This window comes from Salmo trutta, chromosome 17 (genome assembly GCF_901001165.1).
Source record: "Salmo trutta chromosome 17, fSalTru1.1, whole genome shotgun sequence".
NCBI classification, from domain to species: domain Eukaryota; kingdom Metazoa; phylum Chordata; class Actinopteri; order Salmoniformes; family Salmonidae; genus Salmo; species Salmo trutta.
This window is the reverse complement of record NC_042973.1, coordinates 33,084,569-33,108,657: the sequence shown is the minus strand read 5'-3', so window position 1 is coordinate 33,108,657 and position 24,089 is coordinate 33,084,569. Positions and strand designations below refer to the sequence as shown.

General features: G+C 45.3%; 1 protein-coding gene across 11 annotated transcripts in view; it reads right to left on the bottom strand.

Moving 5' to 3' along the window:
• Positions 1-10,235: 10,235 nt before the first annotated feature.
• LOC115152059 (C2 domain-containing protein 5) overlaps positions 10,236-24,089 on the bottom strand; it is a 57,000-nt gene continuing 43,146 nt past the window's right edge. For 3 of the 11 annotated variants that reach the window (XM_029696549.1, XM_029696541.1, XM_029696548.1), the window contains 17 exons: positions 23,889-24,062; positions 23,466-23,657; positions 21,783-21,969; positions 21,488-21,652; positions 21,348-21,392; positions 18,422-18,562; positions 16,130-16,193; positions 15,982-16,043; positions 15,794-15,892; positions 15,580-15,669; positions 15,357-15,429; positions 15,107-15,199; positions 14,525-14,560; positions 14,080-14,211; positions 11,789-11,985; positions 11,452-11,598; positions 10,236-11,263 (listed from right to left, as the gene is read on the bottom strand). In XM_029696549.1, the coding sequence (XP_029552409.1) occupies positions 11,138-11,263; positions 11,452-11,598; positions 11,789-11,985; positions 14,080-14,211; positions 14,525-14,560; positions 15,107-15,199; positions 15,357-15,429; positions 15,580-15,669; positions 15,794-15,892; positions 15,982-16,043; positions 16,130-16,193; positions 18,422-18,562; positions 21,348-21,392; positions 21,488-21,652; positions 21,783-21,969; positions 23,466-23,657; positions 23,889-24,062 (2,023 nt within the window). In that variant the 3' untranslated portion in view covers positions 10,236-11,137. The remainder of the gene's footprint in view (positions 11,264-11,451; positions 11,599-11,788; positions 11,986-14,079; positions 14,212-14,524; positions 14,561-15,106; positions 15,200-15,356; positions 15,430-15,579; positions 15,670-15,793; positions 15,893-15,981; positions 16,044-16,129; positions 16,194-18,421; positions 18,563-21,347; positions 21,393-21,487; positions 21,653-21,782; positions 21,970-23,465; positions 23,658-23,888; positions 24,063-24,089) is intronic. The other 8 variants (XM_029696552.1, XM_029696550.1, XM_029696542.1 and 5 more) reach the window with 7 other exon arrangements.

Genomic DNA, 24,089 nt, shown 5'->3' with positions numbered 1-24,089 from the left:
AATTACATGAACGTCTGTCCCAATAACCAGATGGAATTCTGTTAATTATAATAATATGCTGTTCAGAGACTCAAAAAACGTAGGATCATATGAATTTGGAGCAAACACACCAATATGCACATTACTGCATTTTCTTAAATGAAAACACACCATTACTCATCAACACACAAATTAAGTGCAATATGCGTGTGAAATCAATTATGTAAACCTGGCTCAGACATTGTATAGGCCTATGCTATGTCTTTGTACAAAGAGAAAAATATGTGCCGTTGTGTGACTCTCATAAAGGGAGCATGTCTGTAGTACTTCTAATTTCCCACTCCGGGTTATTTTGATGGGCTGTCACTGTTAAGTAGCTCTCTGTAACCCTGGAGGTCCATCCATTTGTAGTAAGCGAAACACCGGGTGCATTGGCAAATTCATTGACAACTACGGCTTTAGCTTATATAGAGCAGGTAGGACCTGTTATCATGAAATGGGTGCGAGAGGGTGAAGTTCGTAATGTGGCTCAAGCACTTTCACGAGGGGCTGAAAAAAAACTATTATTATCTACGAAGAATGGGCGCATATCTGTGGCTATAAATGTAGGCCCAAACTATCGCTCTTGTAATTTCTTTGGACCGGTCAGAATCAGTTGCAAATAGCTGCTTGAAAGCAGAGGGGAGACAAAGTTGTGTTATTTTTGCGTTTTCGTCTTGTTCTGGTGGTATGAATACTGGAGTGATGTCAGTGTAAATGTGTCAACATGTTTGTGTTGTTGGTAGCTGTATAGGCTATTCTCGTTGAGCAGTGGCAACATACTTGCTCTGTCCATCCCCATTGTAATCTACTGGGAAGACAAAATGTTCCCAAACTATAGATTTAAACGATAACGGAGAATCCTCCTGGTTTATCGACCCCACCACTTACTGCCATTCAGAACTAGTTCCCGCCTGCGCCTCTCAAACGGATAGTTTTAAATGCAGCAATTAAGATTATAATTTTGATTACAAAGTGCGGATAGGATCTAGTTGTTTTAACGGAATAGCCTGAAATGTCATCTCTCATTTTCTCAAGAGGCATACAAAGCAGCATAGGCATAGCCTATAGGCCTAGTGTTTTTATTTTGTAAATATTTTTTAATGTATATTTTCTGGTTCAGAGGGCCGTACCGAATGGTTCAGTACAAATACGTGTTTCAGTACAAATACGTGTACCAGTACACCCCTACAAGGTATGACATCATATCTAAACTGAGAGCAGGTACCATTGCTCTCTAGTTATAGTGTACAGTGTGCTTCTCACCAGACTGTCCACTGGACAGTCTGGTGAGAAGCAGCAGCACCAAACACTGTCCACTGGACTGCACCCCTCCTCCACACACAGCAGTACCCCAATGCCTCCTGAAGAACCACTCTAGACACGCACACATAAACAATACACACAACCTGAACATAACAGACCCTTTTCCAGAGAGGTGTGTATTACCTGAACATGGCAGAGACTGGTTCTGAGGTGAGAGACAGTACTCCCAGCCAGACCGAGGGGAAGGTGACAGTCTGATTAGACTAGTGGAAGGTAAACTCTGAGAAGACAGTCAACACACTGACTACCTACTACACCTGTCTTGGAGGACACAGTCCCCTTGTCCCAGTTGATCTGCAGGTCAAACCATGTGACCGTTCGAAGCCAATTAGAGCCCAGACTGAGTGCCACCACAAACCCTGCCCACCACCACAACGAAGAACCTAATTGAAGCAGAGGCAGAACTAGGATGTACATTACTTTCTGCCTACAGAACAGAAGCTACACATCTGAAACTGACTGATTGTCCTAAATAAATGTACGTTTAAGAAGAGTTTAAGAAGTTATTGAAGAAGTTATTGTTCCCAGACAGGATGATCAGCACCTGCAGTAACACCGGAATACCCCAGGAGGAGACAGAAACAACTGCACTTACACCTAACTGCTAGAGAGGGTAGGCAGAGATTTTGTTGATAACAAAATACACACACCTGCATATCGAAGACCCCAAGGCAAAGTCGTCGTAGAGGGCTGAGGAAGAGGAATGGAGCTGCGATCTCAATGGCAAAGGTGACTACCACAGACAGCTTATGCCACCAGATGGGCAGCTGGTGGGCAAACCAGGCCAGGGGTGTAGGGATACACTGAGTCCCATAGTGATAGGTCAGGGCTAGAGAGACATTTACACACACAAATACACACACAGGCTAGAGGTTCAGGAATACACTTGGTCTCAGCGGTACAGTACGTACACTACCGGTCAAAAGTTTTAGAACACATACTCATTCAAGGGTTTTCCTTTATTTTTACTATTTTCTACATTGTAGAATAATAGTGAAGACGTAAACTATGAAATAACACAATGAATCATGTAGTACCCAAAAAAAGTGTTAAATCAAAATATATTATATAATTGAGATTCCTCAAATAGCCACCCTTTGCCTTGATGACAGCTTTGAACACTCTTGGCATTCTCTCAACCAGCTTCACCTAGAATGCTTTTCCAACAATCTTGAAGGAGTTGCCACATATGCTGAGCACTTGTTGGCTGCTTTTCCTTCACTCTGCGCTCCGACTCATCCCAAACCATCTCAATTGGGTTGAGGTCGGGGGATTGTGGAGGGAGGGTCATCTGACGTAGCACTTCATCACTCTCTTTCTTGGTAAAATAGCCCTTACACAGCCCGGAGGTGTGTTGGGTCATTGTCCTGTTGAAAAACAAATGATAGTCCCACTAAGCCCAAACCAGATGGGATGGCATATCGCTACAGAATGCTGTGGTAGCTATGCTGGTTAAGTGTGCCTTGTATTCTAAATAAATCACAGACTGTCACCAGCAAAGCACCCCCACACCATAACACCGCCTCCTCCATGCTTTACGGTGGGAAATACACATGCGGAGGTCATCCGTTCACCCACATCGCGTCTCACAAAGACACAGTGGTTGGAACCAAAAATCTCCAATTTGGACTCCAGGCCAAAGGACAAATTTCCACCAGTCTAATGTCCATTGCTTGTGTTTCTTGGCCCAAGCAAGTCTCTTATTATTATTGGTGTCCTTTAGTAGTGGTTTCTTTGCAGAAATTCGACCATGAAGACCTGATTCACACAGTCCACTCTGAAAAGTTGATGTTGAGATGTGTCTGTTACTTGAACTCTGTGAAGCATTTATTTGGGCTGCAATCTGAGGTGCAGAACTTATCCTCTGCAGGGGGGTTAACTCTGGGTCTTCCATTCCTATGGCGGTCCTCATGAGAGCCAGTTTCATCATAGCGCTTGATGGTTTTTGCGACTGCACTTAAAGAAACTTTCAAAGTTCTTGACATTTTCCATATTGACTGACCTTCATGTCTTAAAGTAATGATAGACTGTAATTTCTCTTTGCTTATTTGAGCTGTTCTTGACATAAATGGACTTTTACCAAATAGGGTTATCATCTGTTCACCCCCCTACCTTGTCATAACACAACCGATTGGCTCAAACGCATTAAGAAGGAAAGAAATTCCACAAATTAACTTTTAAGAAGGCACACCAGTTAATTGAAATGCATTCCAGGTGACTACCTCAAAGCTGGTTGAGAGAATGCCAAGAGTGTACAAAGCTGTCAAGGCAAAGGGTGGCTATTTGAAGAATCTCAAATATAAAATATATTTTGATATGTTTAACACTTTTTTGTTTACCACATGATTCCTTATGTGTTATTTCATAGTTTTGATGTCTTCACTATTATTCTACAATGTAGAAAATAGTCAAAATAAAGAAAAACCCTTGAATGAGTAGGTGTTCTAAAACGTTTGACCGGTAGTGTACATCAGGGATAGAGCGATAAATACATACAACCACAGAGAGACACGTACACAGGCCAGGGGCATAGCGATACACTGAGTCTTAGGAGTACATCAGGGATAGAGAGATCCGTACACTGCTACCTGTGAGGCCCCACCAGGTAGGGCAGTGTGATGTGTGTTTGACGACTCCGGAGGCCAACATCATTCTGAAAAGCAGCTAGCGGATCAACCTGAGAGTCACATGGTCATGCTCTCTGCCCCACGGCCACCCTGGCATAGACTTCAATGGGGGGGGATGAGCACATACAGGAACCCTGTCTCCAGGAGAAGAAACTCCCTGGATACCGTTGGCGGGAAGGGGAGGAGAGTGGAAAACAGAAAGAGCAAGGTGGAGTGTTAGAGACTGAGCATGCCCAGACAGGTTTGTTGTTGTCGCGATGTTTTCATCATGGTGTTAATATTAAAACAAATATTTAACCTTTATTTAACTAGGCAAGTCAGTTAAGAACAAATTCTTATTTACAATGACGGCCTACCGAGGAACAGTTGGTTAACTGCCTTGTTCAGGGGCAGAACGACAGATTTTTACCTTGTCAGCTCGGGGATTCGAGCGACGTTGTGGTTACTGGCCCAACGCTCTAGCCCTATGTGGATGTTATCATTGTTATACATTTTATACCTTTTTCTGAAAAAAAAATGTGTTAACCATGACCAGAAAATGTTTACCTTTTGATAGGTAGGCACCAGCTATCTCTGGCAACATGGGTCACCACAAAATGTAGGCAGATGAATAGTGATCTCTCAATAAGTAGCCCTAACCTTGTTAATTACCTGCGGTAAACCAAACATCATTTGAGGAGATGGAAACTCCATTTAACTCGTGTTAATGCCAATTGTGTCTGTTGCCCATGCATCGTCAATGGGCCGCGCGTTGTGTTCTGGGCTATTTTGGGACAAGGGGAGCGCTACTTCAAGGAGTGAATGGTAGTCAATTGGGCGCTAGCTCAAAAACCCAACATTAGCATGAATTTTGTGAACAAGAAGTACATTACAAATATTTTCAGAGATGTAGGATAACTAACTTCTCTGTAATGTCATATAGCTTTGGAATCGTGCCATTATGTACTTTCGAGGAAAATGGATTTCTCGACTCATTTTGGTTGCAGAGTGACTCTGATTTTGAGAAGGGATTGCGTGAAGATCAGCTTAGCAACCGTGTGATGCAGCATTACAACGTGAACTTAATTGGTCGACAGTCCAGTCTGCTGGGTGGGGCGTTATACAGTCCTCCAGTCATTGCCCAATTGGATTCTTCTCTTATTTTCTCTAATATCTCTGGGTAAACACACAAGCTTTACATGGGTACCCATACAGCCAGAAGAGTTCAAGAAGTGATTAGGGAAGTTGAGCAGTGTTCCCTCAGGTGGGGCTTCAAGTTTTCAATTGAGAAACCGTTTATTTTTCAAGAAGGAAGGTTTGGGAGGAAATATACTTGAAGCTGTATGGAAGGAATCAGGAGAGGGTGGGAGGGTTTAGGTTTCTGGGGCTCTGGATTGACACATGGGCAGAGCATATTAACAGGGGTTGTCCTCAAATGAGAAAAAGAAGATTGAATGTGATGCGTTGCATGTCAGGAATGGATTGGGGTGCAGATAGAAAGGCAGTGATAATGATATATATTGCGCTGTTAAGGTCATCACCGGATTATGGAAGTATAGCATATGGATCAGCAGCTCAGACATCTTTTAAAAAGCTAGATTTAATGCAGGCCCAAGCCCGAAGAAAATGTTGTGGAGTACTCAGGACCTCCCTGGTGGCAGCGATGCAGGTAGAGTTGGGAGAGATGCCTTTAAAGTTAAGACGACAACAGCTAGCCGTGACATATTGGGTAAATCTACAAGGACATAAGGCTGAACAGCCTACAAAAAGGTAATCCTAGAGTGCAGGGAACATGAACGAAATCTGAATACAAGCTTTGGGTGGATAGGCAATGGCATGGCGAGAGAGATTGGGTTGTTTGGGAGGGCGTTCAGCCCCTCTGTGGTTCTTCCTGCTATCCCATCTTGCATTCTCCCTCAGTCAGTGATTTACATTTTTAGTCATTTAGCAGACGCTCTTATCCAGAGCGACTTACAGTAGTGATATATCTAGGGGTGCTTGAGAGGGTAAGATATGTTGATTAAGGAGTAGACTCAGTTGTAAGTGAACATTTAAAGCCACAATACTATGCTTTCTTGAATATATTCACAGATGACTCAAACAGGGAGGACAGGTGCAGCTTTTAATGTTCTCGAGTTTAAGGTGGCAGTGACAAAAAGAGCAATGGATCATTTATCTGTTTACACAATGGAGTTGTTGGCCTTACTATTAGTTGCAGAGTGAGTGGAGGTGGTGAGGCCAGACAGAGTAGTCATCTGCTCGGACTCCTGTGCAGCACTGAGGAGCTTAAGTTAGTGTCTCAGAGCGACATGATGTAATGTATGAGGTTTTGCGGTGCTTGTATAGGGTGAATTTTTGGGGGGTATTTGTGATGTTCCTCTGGGTACCAGCTCATGTGGGAGTAGAGGGGAATGAGGAGGTGGATGTTATCACTAAGCAGGCTCTTAAAACATCCTAATGTTGAGATGGAAATGTCAAATCAGTAAAGCAGAAGCCAAGGGGTTAATAAGAACAGTGGTTAAAAACAAATGGCAAGAGTTGTAGAACAGGGAGAGAAAGGGAAGACACCTGTATAAGATCCAGGAAAAGGTGGGGGCAGGGAGGTCCTCAGGCCGAGATAGTAGGAAAGTGTAGTCACAAGACTGGGACACACAAGGCTCAATAGTACATTGAAATTGGTAGGAAAGCCAAGGCTAGCTTTTTCAAGCAGAAATTTGCTTCCTGCAACACAAACTCAAAGTTATGGGACACTGTAAAGTCCATGGAGAATAAGAGTACCTTCTCCCAGCTGCCCACTGCACTGAGGATAGGAAATTCTGTCACCTCCGATAAATCCAATATAATTGAGAATTTCAATAAGCATTTTACTATGGCTGGCCATGCTTTCCACTTGGCTACCCCTACCCCGGTCAACAGCACTGCACCCCCCACAGCAACTCGCCCAAGCCTTCCCCATTTCTCCTTCTCCCAAATCCAGTCAGCTGATGTTCTGAAAGAGCTGCAAAATCTGGACCCCTACAAATCAGCCGGGCTAGACAGTCTGAACCCTTTCTTTCTAAAATTATCTGCCGAAATTGTTGCAACCCCTATTACTAGCCTGTTCAACCTCTCTTTCGTGTCATCTGAGATTCCCAAAGATTGGAAAGCAGCTGCTGTCATCCCCCTCTTCAAAGGGGGGGGACACTCTTGACCCAAACTGCTACAGACCTATATCTATCGTACCCTGCCTCTCTAAAGTCTTCGAAAGCCAAGTCAACAAACATATTACCGACCATTTCGAATCCCACCGCACCTTCTCCGCTATGCAATCTGGTTTCAGAGCTGGTCATGGGTGCACCTCAGTCACGCTCAAGGTCCTAAACGATATCTTAACCGCCATCGATAAGAAACAATACTGTGCAGCCATATTAATTGACCTGGCCAAAGCTTTCGACTCTGTCAATCACCACATCCTCATCGGCAGACTCAACAGCCTTGGTTTCTCAAATGATTGCCTCGCCTGGTTCACCAACTACTTCTCTGATAGAGTTCAGTGTGTCAAATCGGAGGGCCTGTTGTCCGGGCCTCTGGCAGTCTATGGGGGTGCCACAGGGTTCAATTCTTGGGCCGACTCTTTTCTCTGTATACATCAATGATGTCGCTCTTGCTGCTGGTGAGTCTCTGATCCACCTCTACGCAGACGACACCATTCTGTATACTTCTGGCCCTTCTTTGGACACTGTGTTAACTACCCTCCAGACGAGCTTCAATGCCATACAACTCTCCTTCCGTGGCCTCCAACTGCTCTTAAATACAAGTAAAACTAAATGCATGCTCTTCAACCGATCGCTGCCTGCACCTGCCCGCCCGTCCAGCATCACTACTCTTAGAATATGTGGACAACTACAAATACCTTGGTGTCTGGCTAGACTGTAAACTCTCCTTCCAGACTCACATCAAACATCTCCAATCCAAAATTAAATCTAGAATTGGCTTCCTATTTCGCAACAAAGCATCCTTCACTCATGCTGCCAAACATACCCTCGTAAAACTGACCATCCTACCGATCCTCGACTTCGGCTATGTCATTTACAAAATAGCCTCCAATACCCTACTCAATAAATTGGATGCAGTCTATCACAGTGCCATCCGTTTTGTCCCCAAAGCCCCATATACTACCCACCACTGTGACCTGTACGCTCTCGTTGGCTGGCCCTCGCTTCAAACTCATCGCCAAACCCACTGGCTCCAGGTCATCTACAAGACCCTGCTAGGTAAAATTCCCCCTTAGCTCGCTGGTCACCATAGCAGCACCCACCTGTAGCACGCACTCCAGCAGGTATATCTCTCTGGTCACCCCCAAAGCCAATTCCTCGTTCGGCCGCCTCTCCTTCCAGTTCTCTGCTGCCAATGACTGGAACGAACTACAAAAATCTCTAAAACTGGAAACACCTATCTCCCTCACTAGCTTTAAGCACCAGCTGTCAGAGCAGCTCACAGATTACTGCACCTGTACATAGCCCATCTATAATTTAGCCCAAACAACTACCTCTTCCCCTATTGTATTTATTTTGCTCCTTTGCACCCCATTATTTCTACTTTGCACTTTCTTCCACTGCAAATCTACCATTCTAGTGTTTTACTTGCTATATTGCATTTACTTCGCCACCATGGCCTTTTTGCCTTTACCTCCCTTATCTCCCTTATCTCACCTCATTTGCTCACTTTGTATATAGATTTATTTTTCTACTATAGTATGTTTGTTTTACTCCATGTGTAACTCTGTGTTGTTGCATGTGTCAAGCTGCTTGCTTTATCTTGGCCAGGTCTCAATTATAAATGAGAACTTGTTCTCAACTTGCCTACCTGGTTAAATAAAGGTGAAATATATATTAAAATGAGTTGGAAACTGAGCTGCACTTCCTAACCTCCTGCCAATGTATGACCATAATAGACCATTTTCCCCCTCAGATTAAACACTCACAAAGAATTAGAAAACAAATCAAATGTTGATAACTGCCCATATCTATTGGGTGAAATACCAGTGTGCCATCACAGCAGCTAGATACCACAACAATCATAGCTAACTGGTTAGAAAGCAATGACTGTATGATAGAAAGCTATCCTAACTAAAATGGGACAGCTAGCTAGATAGCTCATCTGGTATGTGCAGGTAGAGGGAGGCAATGGCGAACATGTAGATGAGAGCCATGCACCAGAGGAACAGGTGGCGCGGCAGAGTGATACAGCCCATGTCTGCGCTGTGTGGAGCCCTTTACTGGGTGTCTCCTCTCTCTCTGCTCCTGCAACAGGGACCGTCAGTAGGCTACTGTAGCGGGACCAGAAGACAAGCACTGAGATGGAGACCCGATACAGGTGGATGAAAATGTTCGGGGGGAAAGGAAAAGACTGCCGCACATACGCAGGATAGACACCCTAAACACAGAGTTTCTAAACCCAGAGGCGCAACATCACGAGACTCCCGGGAACACTTGCGAAGAAGACCAGGCCGGGGTCTGGTGTTAGAGAAGTCAAAGTGATAAGTGAAACAATTCTTCCTTATTTGTAAATTTTCTCGAAATCTAAAGGCACAACCTAGATTGGAGCCAATGTCTTCAGTAGTTGAACATGTTATCACTCCAACCCCGTGAAAGTGACACACTGACACGTTTTCATTTTAGTCAAACTATACATCGAAGGCGTGTCTGATTTGACAACCTGCACATGCGCAGTTTGACGCAAGTTAACTGTCGAACAGCGCATAGGCATGAGCTTAGCTAGCCAACGTCCCCATGACGTCGCCTACAACTTGATCAGGGATTTATATTGGAGAAGCAGTTTCTGCCCATCTTCATACTGTACTGCCTTAGCCCTAAATCATGTAGCTCTGGTCCTGAGCTTGACGTTATACGTGCAGCCTCAAACACCATGGATCAGAGCTAGGATAACTTGTCTTTTCTCGTTTATAACTTGTCTTTTCTCGTTTACAAATGAATCATGATTTCAAAGCAATGTTATCCGCTTTGACATTGAGGCAGGAACAGGCACTGGCAAGCTGTTTTTCACTGTATCAAATGACATTTTATTCATCACATGCCTCGTAAACAACAGGTGTAGACGAACAGTAAAATAGTTACGGGCCCTTCCCAACAATGCAGAGGGAAGGAAAACAGAAATAATAGAAAAGTAGTAACACGTAATAATAAATACACAATGAGTAGCGATAACGTGTCTATATACATGGGGTACCAGCACCGAGTCGATGTGCAGGGGCAATTGAGGCAGATATGTACGTATAACTAGGAATAAAGGTGACTAGTCAACAGGACTAGTTTAGTTTATTGTGCAGGACTGATCATCTCAGGCAACGAGCAGACAGACAGTCATGGCATTAACAGATACATGCAGACACTAAGCAACACATGTATGTATGTACATTCAAGTCCTACAGCGAAAGAGAGACAGGTTATATTCATTAACAGTAGAACAGATCACTGTACCCTTACTTCTCTTACACCATATAAATCAAACTTCCAGAATTTCATTAACTTGACGAATATAATTTTACATTATAAAAATACTCAAATCTGATTGTAGCGCACATTTACACAAACAAAAGTGGCATCTAAACAATGAACAAAAATGTGTCATCGCAATTAGTTTGTTTTCCAGCATTTACATGATCGTTAAAGACAGGACAGTTCAGTAGTATGGAGACCTGGAAGGCTGCAGTCATGACAGCCAGGAGGATGGCAGGAGGCTGTCCACAGGGCGTGTGTGTTAGCCCAAATATCGTATGACAGACAATTAAAACACTTATTTCTACAATTTAGTTCTCTCTACCATGGCCATCTACAGTAGTGACTACCCTGTACGGAGCGGTCTATTAATGAATACCTTGTCCGCTCTAGCATGGCCGGCTAGTGACTGCTGAGACTGGATGGAGAGTGATAGGTCTATTAGCTGCATAAAGCTTCACCATGTTTTGGAATGTCTATTATAGCAAAACAGAGAGAGAAGTGACAGACTGCCTCTAAATGGCTTCTGTAGAGTATCTCAATGGACAATGAGAGACAATTTCTCCAACTTGTCAACTGCGTGTTTGTTTGCGTGTGTAATTTGTGGGGTCCTACCTAACCTTAAGATGTTCCATCTGTTTAAGGCAGACACAAATCACGATTATTTGGATGGCTAGACTCAAGTGTGTGTCATGTGGTCCCGTCAGCCCCAGTGCTGCTGGTCTGTCTGCTGGTCAACAGAGGGGGTATGGCCTCTTGCTCTGATTCTCTGATGAAGATAACAGCATCACCACTAACATTAATCAGACACTGAGCCTGGAGGAGGGAGGGAGAGAGGGAGAGAGGGAGAGAGAGAGGAGAGAGAGAGAGAGAGAGAGGAGAGAGAGAGAGAGGACAGACATGAGGTTCTTTAACCTGTTGGTTCTTTGAGAAAATCGTGTAATGCTATAGGCTTCCAGTTCTTGAACTAACAGAGCAAATTAACAGTGTGTGTGTTTTTGTACCTGGTTCTTGTTGGGGTTTTCCATGAAGACACACTCCTTCATGCTGTATGACACTAAGGCGTTGCCCCCCAGAGCTGCTACATGGGCACGGACCATGGCAAACACCTCCGCTATGAAGGAATGGAGGAAGCCACTTACACCCCCCTCCTAACGCACGCACGCACACACACACACACACACACACACGTAAATATGAAATATGCTAACCATTGCAATATCACTGCTATGAGCGAGCAGAGGAACCGACTACGCACACCACAGAGAAATGTAAAAATGTCCTATTCATCTCTGATGACATGTTCAGGAATCTATCACACAAACATGTGTATGCGGGTACCTCTCGTAGTGACGTGGTCTCCCTAATGAAGAACATGTTGATGATTCCCAAGTATTTCACAATGCGCGTCCCGGGAAGGAAGGACAGAGGAGTCATCTTCACCACAGTAACAGGGGCACCGCATGGCAACGACCTGGTGGAGCGGAGCGACCGGGACCGCCCCTCTGGGAGAGGACTGCAGCGCTCTGAAGATGAGACTGGAGGAGGGGTGGTGGGGGGAGAGAAAAGGAGTGAGAGAAAAAAACAAGAATGGATGGCAATAACAAAGAATAGCAGACATGATGGGCTATGAGCTGGAAGAAAATGGATGTAGAGTGTGTGGAATTTGAATATGAACTATAAGCGGTGTGTGTGTATGTGAGCATGTGTGCGCAGTAGGGCAGCATGGTGACAGTATAATCACAATGATGAAAGCGTAAGCTGCCAGGCAGTGACAGACAAACAGCCATAACACTGGCCAGGCCTGAGCCACGTGTGTGTGTGCGTGTGTATGTATTTACAGTGCCTTCAGAAAATATTCATACCACTTAACTTATTCCACATTTTGTTGTTATAGCCAGATTCAAAACTGATTAAAAACAACAACAACAAAAAATCACCCATCTACACACAATACCCCATAATTTGCAAATGTATTGAAAATGATATACAGAAATCTCATTTGCATAAGTATTCACATCCCTTTGCTATGACACTCCAAATTGAGCTTAAGTGCATCCAATTTCCTTTGATCATCCTTGAGATTTCACTACAACTTGATTGGAGTCCACCTGTGGCCAATTCAATTGATTAGACATGATTTAGAAACAAACACTATATAAGGTCCCACAGTTGACAGCGCACGTCAGAGCAGAAACTATACCATGAAGTCCAAGGAACTGTCCGTAGATCTCCGAGATAGATTTGTGATGAGGCATATATCTGGGGAAGGGTATAAAACAATTTCTAGAGTGTTGAAAGTTTCCAAGAGCACAGTGGTCTCCATAGTTGAGAAATGGAAAAGCAGGAACAACGAATGGAGCCAAATACAAGCAAATCCTTGAGAACCTGCTTCAGAGTGCAAATGACCTTGGAATGTAAATCTTCGCCCCAGTCTAACAGGACAGTGACCACAAGCATACAGCCAAAGCAACGCTACAATGGCTTCAGAACAAGAATGTGAAAGTCGTTGAGTGGCTCAGCCAAAGCCCAGACTTGAATCATATTGAAAATCTGTGGAGACTTGAAGATTGCTGTTCACTGCTGCTCTCCATCTAACTTATGAGCGCTTGAGAAAATCTGTAAGGAAGAATGGGATAAAATTCCCAAATTCAGATGTGCAAAGCTGATCCAGACATACCCAAGACGAATCAAAGCTGTAATCGCCACCAAAGGTGCTTCTACAAAGTATTGACTCAGGGGTGTGAATACTTATGTAAATTAGATATTTCTGTATTTTATTTTCAATACCTTTGCTAAAATTTCTGAAAACATGTTTTCACCATGTCATTATGGGGTATTGTGTGTAGATGAATGAGTGGGGGAAAAATAATTTAATACATTTTGAATTCAGGCTGTAACAAAATTTGAAATAAGCCAAGGGGTATGAATACTTTCTGAAGGCACTGTACCTGTGTGTGGGTGTGAGAGAGTCCCTATGTGAGTTTGTTTGAATTAGCGTGTGTGTGTGTGTGTGTGTGTGTATGATCGATACAGAACAGAAACAGAAGGTAGTCTGCTAAGCAGAATGATTGAAACAAGCCAGAGTGTGAAAGATGTTCCATCTTGTAACATAGTGAATGATGCTGCAATCAGACCAGGAACCTTCACAGACAATTTGAACAACATTAAGTCTGCATCTCAAATCACTCCCCAGTTAGTGCATTACACAGGGATCTGCCATATGGCTCTGATCCAAAGTAGTGCATTATAAAGGGGATACAGTGTGATTTGAGATGTGTTGTGAAATTTTAACCCAGTTAATTATGCTCAGTTATTATCACAGTTTATGAAACAGTTTATTTACGTAGTGCAGAAATATCAAACTGCATTTCCCCCAGTCACCAGCTTTAGTGAGACATTTTTGTGTGCGTTTTAAGCATGTTTTAAGATACTCTGATGTTTACTTCCTCCATGTCAGTCACTATTGCGACAGAGTCAGAGGTTATACACTGGCTGTTAGTTGGCTATCCCTCTGAGGGGCGGGGCTTCAACTTTCACACTCTAGCTAATCAGCTGGTGCATGATCTGAGACTCTCCACCCCCCAGCGGCATGCGGGGAGAGATGTGTATATTTGTGTGTGTGTGTGTACCAGAATGTGCTAGCAACTGTGTCCTCCTACTTGTCTTAACTGATCCTCGTCTTATGGTGTGAGCTTTCAGCCTAAGCAGCTCTAGCCAGGTGCTGCATCTGTCTGCAAAGGAACCGTAATCAACCGAGGGAGCTGGAGAAAAACACACACACACACACACACACACACACACACACACACACACACACACACCACATACATGCACGCACACACAGACCCCACGTACACACACAGAGAGAACACAACATCCACACCGCACACATGCACACACACACCGTACCGAAAACCGCATACACACATGACATATAACATAATACAGACACACATAAAGAAAAGAACACGGGACAAAATAAAACATGTAAGGATGAGAACTTAAAACAGGACCGTGGTAGCCATGGCAGCAGGGAGGGGGTGGGATGGGGTGGGGTGTGGGGGGGGCGCTTACCTCGAGACGAGTGGACCATGGCACTCTCAGGAACACCTGTCCCCACACACACACACACACACACACACACAAGCATGATCCACTCTTCAGTCCTCAGCAAGATACAACACACAGTATCTCAATACCTTACAGACAGACGCTTCCTTTCCTACGTTATATTCCCTAGTCCTACTACCTGGTCCTATACCCACATCTTGTTCCCTAGTCCTAAATCCCATCTCCTAGTCTTGGTTGATGTGGAGGGCAGCCATTTTAGTTTAACCCCTCCTCTCTCTCCAGACCAATGATGAGCAGGATTGTTTCTCTTCTAGACATACAGACAGGGCTGCAGGTCTAAAATACCTGAGAGAAGATTTACCTGGGTATACTGTTACAGCATTTACCTGGTGATACAGTCTCAGGTGGTAAATTCACATTTAACACAACCACCACAGAACACATTGAAAAAGAACACTATGGTTAAGAGATTACAGGCATTTAGGGGATTTCTGATGTTTTGTCTGCTAAGGGATGGTTATTGGAGGTTAAAGGTTAGGCGGTTGTTAGTGGTTAAGATTATAAGGGTAAGGTGTGGTGGTGTACCTGAAGGTTTGGCTGTAGGCTGGTTGTTGGAGATGGTTGACTCTCCACACAGCTCCATAGAAAACTGGAGCTGCTCCTCATTCTCACCACTCCCTGGAAAACAAACAAACACACACACAGAGTTCAATCTCTTTCCCCCCTCAACCCACCCGAGTATACCAACTCCAGTAGAGGGTCTTATCTCTCCAGCTCGCCATAACTCCAGAACTTTATCTCTAAGCCTTGACATATAGGCTTTCAGAATACTGACCCCTGGTGAGAGCCTTGTCTGCTGCCTGCTGAGTCTCCTTGTCAAAACTCATGGCTACGGCTGTCACCGCCACCTGGAGGGGAGAGGGGATATGAGAAAATGAAACTCTTTTTACCTTGTTGCTATCATTTAATGACATAAATGTAAGATAAAGATACTGACCAAAACTGAGTTAAGATGGACAAGATAGGAGAGGTGTGCTCAGGTATGTATGTCCTCTCACCTGTATGAGTTCTTCTTCTGGTACGGCTACAGTGAAGTTGAGATGGCAAAGACAGCAGGGGATCATGGAACGCAGCTTAAAGTATAGACTCTACACACACAGACAAATAAAAAGCAGACAGTTCAATTTAATATGGAAGTTATATATTAAGTAGATTAAGTAAGAGGAACACCAACGCTTAACCCGTGCTTCCCTCTTGTGTGTATGGTCTTACTTTGAGCAAATTCTCACAGAGGTCAGTGAAGATCTTGTTGAGGCCCTGGTTGGTCAGATTGGCATTACTGAGTCTGTAGACCCGGACAGATGTAAACATCTTGGGAGGAACGGAAGAGAATGAGTAAGATATTATAAATCGCAAAATAAGTAGCAGTAGTCGTCGTCGTTGTAGTGTGCGAGTCTGACCTGTAGTCCTGAAGTCCAGTTGTGAATCCCAGGCATGACCTCCGTGTTACAGCTGTAGAACCCTGGAGACAGACAGACGGATGGACGGACATGGTGAAAGAGCAGAGTTGAATAGAAAATATCATTTCTAGTAGAACAGTGTGTATACCTGCAGGTATGGGGGCATCAGTAAGTAGGGATTGGATGTCCTCTACTGCATCAGTGTCATCAATCTGAAGACGGAAGAAATGCATTAACACACCACATCCTATACTATGCCCACACACTACAATTTACACATCCAACATAACACCCCCACCCTACAGTACACACACACACACACACCCACACTACAGTACACACCCTACAGTACACACACACACACACACACACACACCCGCCTACAGTACACACACACACACACACCCACCCTACAGTACCCACCCACCCACCCACCCTACAGTACACACACCCACACACACACACACCCTACAGTGCACACACACACCCACCCACCCAACAGTACACACACGCACCCACCCTACAATACACACATGCACACACCCACCCTACAGTACCCACCCTACAGTACACACACCCACTACAGTACACACACACCCTACAGTACCCACCCTACAGTACACACCCACCCTACAGTACACACACACACCCACTACAGTACACACCCTACAGTACCCACCCTACAGTACACACCCGCACCCACTCTACCCACCCTACAATACACACACCCACCCTACAGTACACACACACACACACACACACACACACACCCCCCCCCCTACAGTACCCACCCGACAGTACACACACACACACACACTACAGTACACACACACACACACACACACACACCTCCACAGTACACACACACACCTCCACAGTACACACACACACCTCCACAGTACACCTCCACAGTACACACACACACACACCTCCACAGTACACACACACACACACACACACACACACACACACACACACACACACCTCCACAGTACACACACACACACACACACCTCCACATTACACACACACACACACACACACACCTCCACAGTACACACACACACCTCCACAGTACACACACACACACCTCCACAGTACACACACACACACCTCCACATTACACACACACACACACACACACACACACACCTCCACAGTACACACACACCTCCACAGTACACACACACCTCCACAGTACACACACACCTCCACAGTACACACACACACCTCCACAGTACACACACACACACACACACACACCTCCACAGTACACACACACACACACACACACACACACACACCTCCACACCCTACAGTACACACCCACTCTACCCACCCTACAATACACACACCCACCCTACAGTACACACACACACACACACACACACCCACCCCCCCCTACAGTACCCACCCGACAGTACACACACACACCCCCTACAGTACACACACACACACACACTACAGTACACACACACACACACACACACACACACACACACACACACACACACACACCTCCACAGTACACACACACACACCTCCACAGTACACACACACACCTCCACAGTACACACACACACACCTCCACAGTACACACACACACACCTCCACAGTACACACACACACACACACCTCCACAGTACACACACACACACACACACCTCCACAGTACACACACACCTCCACATTACACACACACACACCTCCACAGTACACACACACACCTCCACAGTACACACACACACACCTCCACAGTACACACACACACACACACCTCCACACCCTACAGTACACACCCACACACCCTACAGTACACACCCACACACCCTACAGTACACACCCACCCCCTACAGTACACACACACACACACCCACCCCCTACAGTACACACACACACACACACACCCACCCTACAGTAGACACACACCCACCCTACAGTACACACACACACACACACCCTACAGTACACACACACACACAAACACACCCTACAGTACACACCCACCCACCCTACAGTACACACCCACCCACCCACCCTACAGTACACACCCACCCACCCACCCTACAGTACACACCCACACACCCTACAGTACACACACACACACACCCTACAGTACACCCACCCACCCTACAGTACACACCCACCCTACAGTACACACCCACCCACCCTACAGTACACACCCACCCACCCTACAGTACACCCACCCACCCTACAGTACACACACACACCCTACAGTACACACACACACCCTACAGTACACACACCCACCCTACAGTACACACACCCACCCTACAGTACACACACCCACCCTACAGTACACACACACCCACCCTACAGTACCCACCCACCCTACAGTACACACCCACCCTACAGTACACACCCACCCTACAGTACACACACACCCACCCTACAGTAGAGGACACTCAGCCAGCCATACCTCCAGTACAAAGGCATCCTTCTTGCCGTGGGACAGGTCTAGTTCGGACAGCTCATCTGAACTCTCAGAGGTAGACCTGAACAGTCTGCTGGACCGCTGTCTGTCAGGGATAGGAGACCCCACCACCTCCTCTATACACTCCTACAACAACAGCAATAAAAACAACACAACAATAGGTGTGTGTGTAGCTCCGACCAACCCTGTCCGGGATGTGAGCCACTGAGTTAGTCACAGTCCCATAGCAACACCATCATTCCAAACCACACAATAAGTAGCTACTTCCATATCACATCCAATTCACCCACACCCAAGAAGGCGCGATTACCAGAGTAAGTTTTTATATTAGTTAATAGCACACACAACAATTAGGTGGAGGGAGGAAAAGTGAGAAGACTCTCCAGGGGTTGGGTTAACACAGCATTTAGATTTTTTCACTCAGAAAAGTTTTGATAAAATATCTTGCTGCGTTTTGTAAATGCAGATCTAAAATGCTTCCTATTGTAAATTCTGCTTCAGTCAGGGTTCGCTCCTAATCATCAATGGAAAAGGACAAATTTCATGCTTTAGTTTCACTTCTCCACTCGGATGAAATATCTTTGCTCTAGTCATTGGATCACCAGACAGAGCTCTGACTGGTGTAGGTTACTTTTCCCAAGTACTTTCCTCCAGTGTAGTTTTTCTCCAGTAATAAGTCAAAATGCAAACAAAACATTAGGAAATGTAGCTGGCTACATTCATTCTGTGATAAACATTACAAATATGATGGCCATGCATCGTTTTTGTTAAAGAAAATACCTTGCTTTTGAATTGTAAGCTAATATACATGTGAGGATGCTAGCCAAATAGCATTGCACTGCTGTTGTCATCTGATAAACTATTTTCTGCCATATCTGTTGCACTAATGTATTTTGTGTTAAGAAAACTATAGCCCCTTGAATATGCATGAGCATACTAGCTGTGTTCTTGAGTGTACTATCATAGAGCTCTGATTCTGGACTGTACTTAGAGTTGTGATTCTAGAGTGTATGCATTTCCGTAGATCTGTGATTCTGGACTGTACTCATACAGCTGTAATTGTAGGACTACTCATATTGTGATTCTAGAGTATTGTACTCATATAGGTTTAATTCTTGAAAGGCTGTCGTTCTCATACAGAGCTGTGATTCCAGAGTATTGTACTCATACAGTGAGGGAAAAAAGTATTTGATCCCCTGCTGATTTTGTACGTTTGACCACTGACAAAGAAATGATCAGTCTATACTTTTAATGGTAGGTTTATTTGATCAGTGAGACAGAATAACAACAAAAATATAGAGAAAAACACATGTCAAAAATGTTATAAATTGATTTGCATTTTAATGAGGGAAATAAGTATTTGACCCCCTCTCAATCAGAAAGATTTCTGGCTCCCAGGTGTCTTTTATACAGGTAATGAGCTGCGATTAGGAGCACACTCTTAAAGGGAGTGCTCCTAACAGCAGCTTGTTACCTGTAAAAAAGACACCTGTCCACAGAAGCAAGCAATCAATCAGATTCCAAACTCTCCACCATGGCCAAGACCAAAGAGCTCTCCAAGGATGTCAGGGACAAGATTGTAGACCTACACAAGGCTGGAATGGGCTACAAGACCATCGCCAAGCAGCTTGGTGAGAAGGTGACAACAGGTGGTGCAATTATTCGCAAATGGAAGAAACACAAAAGAACTGTCAATCTCCCTCGGCCTGGGGCTCCATGCAAGATCTCCCCTCGTGGAGTTGCAATGATCATGAGAACAGTGAGGAATCAGCCCAGAACTACACGGGAGGATCTTGTCAAAGGGATGATCTCAAGGCAGCTGCGACCATAGTCACCAAGAAAACAATTGGTAACACACTACGCCGTGAAGGACTGAAATCCTGCAGCGCCGCTAAGGTCCCCCTGCTCAAGAAAGCACATATACATGCCCGTCTGAAGTTTGCCAATGAACATCTGAATGATTCAGAGGACAACTGGGTGAAAGTGTTGTGGTCAGATGAGATCAAAATGGAGCTCTTTGGCATCAACTCAACTCGCCATGTTTGGAGGAGGAGGAATGCTGCCTATGACCCCAAGAACACCATCCCCACCGTCAAACATGGAGGTGGAAACATTATGCTTTGGCGGTGTTTTTCTGCTAAGGGGACAGGACAACTTCACCGCATCAAAGGGACGATGGACGGGGCCATGTACCGTCAAATCTTGGGTGAGAACCTCCTTCCCTCAGCCAGGGCATTGAAAATGGGTCGTGGATGGGTATTCCAGCATGACAATGACCCAAAACACACGGCCAAGGCAACAAAGGAGTGGCTCAAGAAGAAGCACATTAAGGTCCTGGAGTGGCCTAGCCAGTCTCCAGACCTTAATCCCATAGAAAATCTGTGGAGGGAGCTGAAGGTTCGAGTTGCCAAACGTCAGCCTCGAAACCTTAATGACTTGGAGAAGATCTGCAAAGAGGAGTGGGACAAAATCCCTCCTGAGATGTGTGCAAACCTGGTGGCCAACTACAAGAAACGTCTGACCTCTGTGATTGCCAACAAGGGTTTTGCCACCAAGTACTAAGTCATGTTTTGCAGAGGGGTCAAATACTTATTTCCCTCATTAAAATGCAAATCAATTTATAACATTTTTGACATGCGTTTTTCTGGATTTTTTTGTTGTTGTTCTGTCTCTCACTGTTCAAATAAACCTACCATTAAAAGTATAGACTGATCATTTCTTTGTCAGTGGGCAAACGTACAAAATCAGCAGGGGATCAAATACTTTTTTCCCCTCACTGTATAGAGGTTTAATTCTTGAAAGTCTGTAGTTCTCATACAGAGCTGTGATTCTAGAGGGTGTTGTACTCATACAGAGTTGATTAATAGACAGGGTAGTGTGGCATGCATCACTAATTGGGCATGCTCAGTACCGTATTCAGGCCGGTGAATGCCTCAGGGTCCAACGTAAATAACTTCTTAACAACCAGAGAAAGACAGGAGATAACTATCACTTTCATATTTACACAGAATTACAACTACACACATATGGCTGTGTGTGCGTGTGTCTCACCGGGGGGTGTATGTTGTAGAGCTCCTTGTTCTTGGCGATGGTGTCATCGATGCGTTTCTGCATGGTGGAGATGTGCTGGTCGTAGCTCAGGTCACTGGGGGTCTTACCAGCTATCTGGATACCACCTGGAGCTGGCAGTGCTGACAGGTACACCCCCGTTGCAGACTGGACACACACACGTCAAAGAGAGGGATACACACAACACACACACATACGTCAGATACACACCTTGTAGAAGACTGGAGGAGAGGTAGGCACGCACGCACGCACGCACACCACACACACACAGACTTACAGCTAGTCCCAGGAGCATGTTTTCTCCCACACTGATCTGAATGCGGAGTCCAAACAGAGCATTCATGGAGCGCAGTTTGAGTTTGTTCATCAGCTGTGTGTGGAGCTCATACTCCATGAAGGGGAGGAGGTTAGAGATGGAAGTAGCATTCACCTCCCCTTGGGCCTTCTTCTTCGTACGACACAACCTGCAATATAATACAATTTTACACACCTCCCTGGGCCACCTTCCTCATACGAAACATAATAAACTCTGGAAAAAAAGAAACGTCCTTTTTCAGGACCCTGTCTTTCAAAGATAATTCGGAAAAATCCAAATAACTTCACAGATCTTCATTGTAAAGGGTTTAAACACGGTTTCCCATGCTTTCCAAACAATTAATGAACATGCACCTCTAGAACGGTCGTTAAGACATTAACAGCTTACAGACGGTAGGCAATTAAGGTCACAGTTATGAAAACTTAGGACACTAAAGAGGCCTTTCTACTGACTCTGAAAAACACAAAAAGAAAAGATCCCCATGGTCCCTTCTCATCTGCATGAATGTGCCTTAGGCATGCTGCAAGGAGGCATGAGGACTGCAGATGTGGCCAGGGCAATAAATTGCAATGTCCGTACTGTAAGACAGCGCTACAGGGACAGCTGATCATCCTCGCAGTGGCAGACCACGTGTAACAATACCTGCACAGGATCGGTACATCCGAACATCACACCTGCGGGACAGGTACAGGATGGCAACAACAACTGACCAAGTTACACCAGGAACGCACAATCCCTCCATCAGTGCTCAGACTGTCCGCAATAGGCTGAGAGAGGCTGGACTGAGGGCTTGTAGGCCTGTTTTAAGGCAGGTCCTCACCAGACATCACTGGCAACAACATCACCTATGGGCACAAACCCACCGTCGCTGGACCAGACAGGACTGGCAAAAAGTGCTCTTCACTGACGAGTCGCGGTTTTGTCTCACCAGGGGTGATGGTCAGATTCGCGTTTATTGCCGAAGGAATGAGTGTTACACTGAGGCCTGTACTCTGGAGCGGGATCAATTTGGAGGTATAGGGTCCGTCATGGTCTGGGACAGTGTGTCACAGCATCATCGGACTAAGCTTGTTGTCATTGTAGGCAATCTCAACGCTGTGCATTACAGGGAAGATATCCTCCTCCCTCATGTGGTATCCTTCCTGCAAGACAGGAATGTCAGTGTTCTGCCATGGCCAGTGAAGAGCCTGGACCTCAATCCCATTGAGCAAGTCTGGGACCTGTTGGATCAGAGGGTGAGGGCTAGGGCCATTCCCCCCAGAAATGTCCGGGAACTTGCAGGTGCCTTGGTGGAAGTGGGGTAACATCTCACAGCAAGAACTGGCAAATCTGGTGCAGTCCACAAGGAGGAGATGCACTGCAGTACTTAATGCAACTGGTGGCCACACCAGATACTGACTGTTACTTTTACATTTTGACCCCCCCTTTGTTCAGGGACACATTATTCAATTTCTGTTAGTCACATGTCTGTGAAACTTGTTCAGTTTACGTCTCAGTTGTTGAATGTTGTTATGTTCATACAAATATTTACACATGTTAAGTTTGCTGAAAATAAACGCAGTTTACAGTGAGAGGACGTTTCTTTTCTTGCTGAGTTTATTACCCGCACAGACAAGAAATATGGTGGTAGTGTGTGTATGTTACCTGGCCTGTATGAGGCAGCCCTTCCCAGTAACCTCAGCCTCAGCAGGTAGGTCTATGGTAGTAAAGAGCACATCAGGGACCTTTTGTCTCCTACAGTGGTAGCAGTATGTAAGCTGAGCTGGGAACGGCATGTTGAACTCATCATACGGGATGTGAGCAAACCCGCAGCTAGGGGGCGACGCATCCTCAAACCTGGAATACACACACACACACACACACACACACACACACACACACACACGCAGCTCAGAAAGACTGCTAGAACACAATTTTTTTTATTCAATTAATCCAATTCATTTATTCAGAACGCCACTCTCCATTTAGAAACAATCAATGACTAGGTTAGTCCAAAACCTCCCGGCCACTCAAATCTTCTCACACCTACACTAACACCCATCCAGCAGTGAGTGTGTATGTTCCTACCCCAGCCAGGTTGAGCCAACTTCCCCCTCGCCCCTCTCCGACCCCACCATGCCGGGGTGTGGTTGCCGTGATAACCTGTGGTCGCTGCCGCCGGTGTCCAGACAGCCCTCACGCATGAATCTGGGATTCAACATGGCCGCCGTGCCAGATGCAGACAGGATACACACCTCCTCACTGTGGGAACAGGAGGGAGGGGAGAGG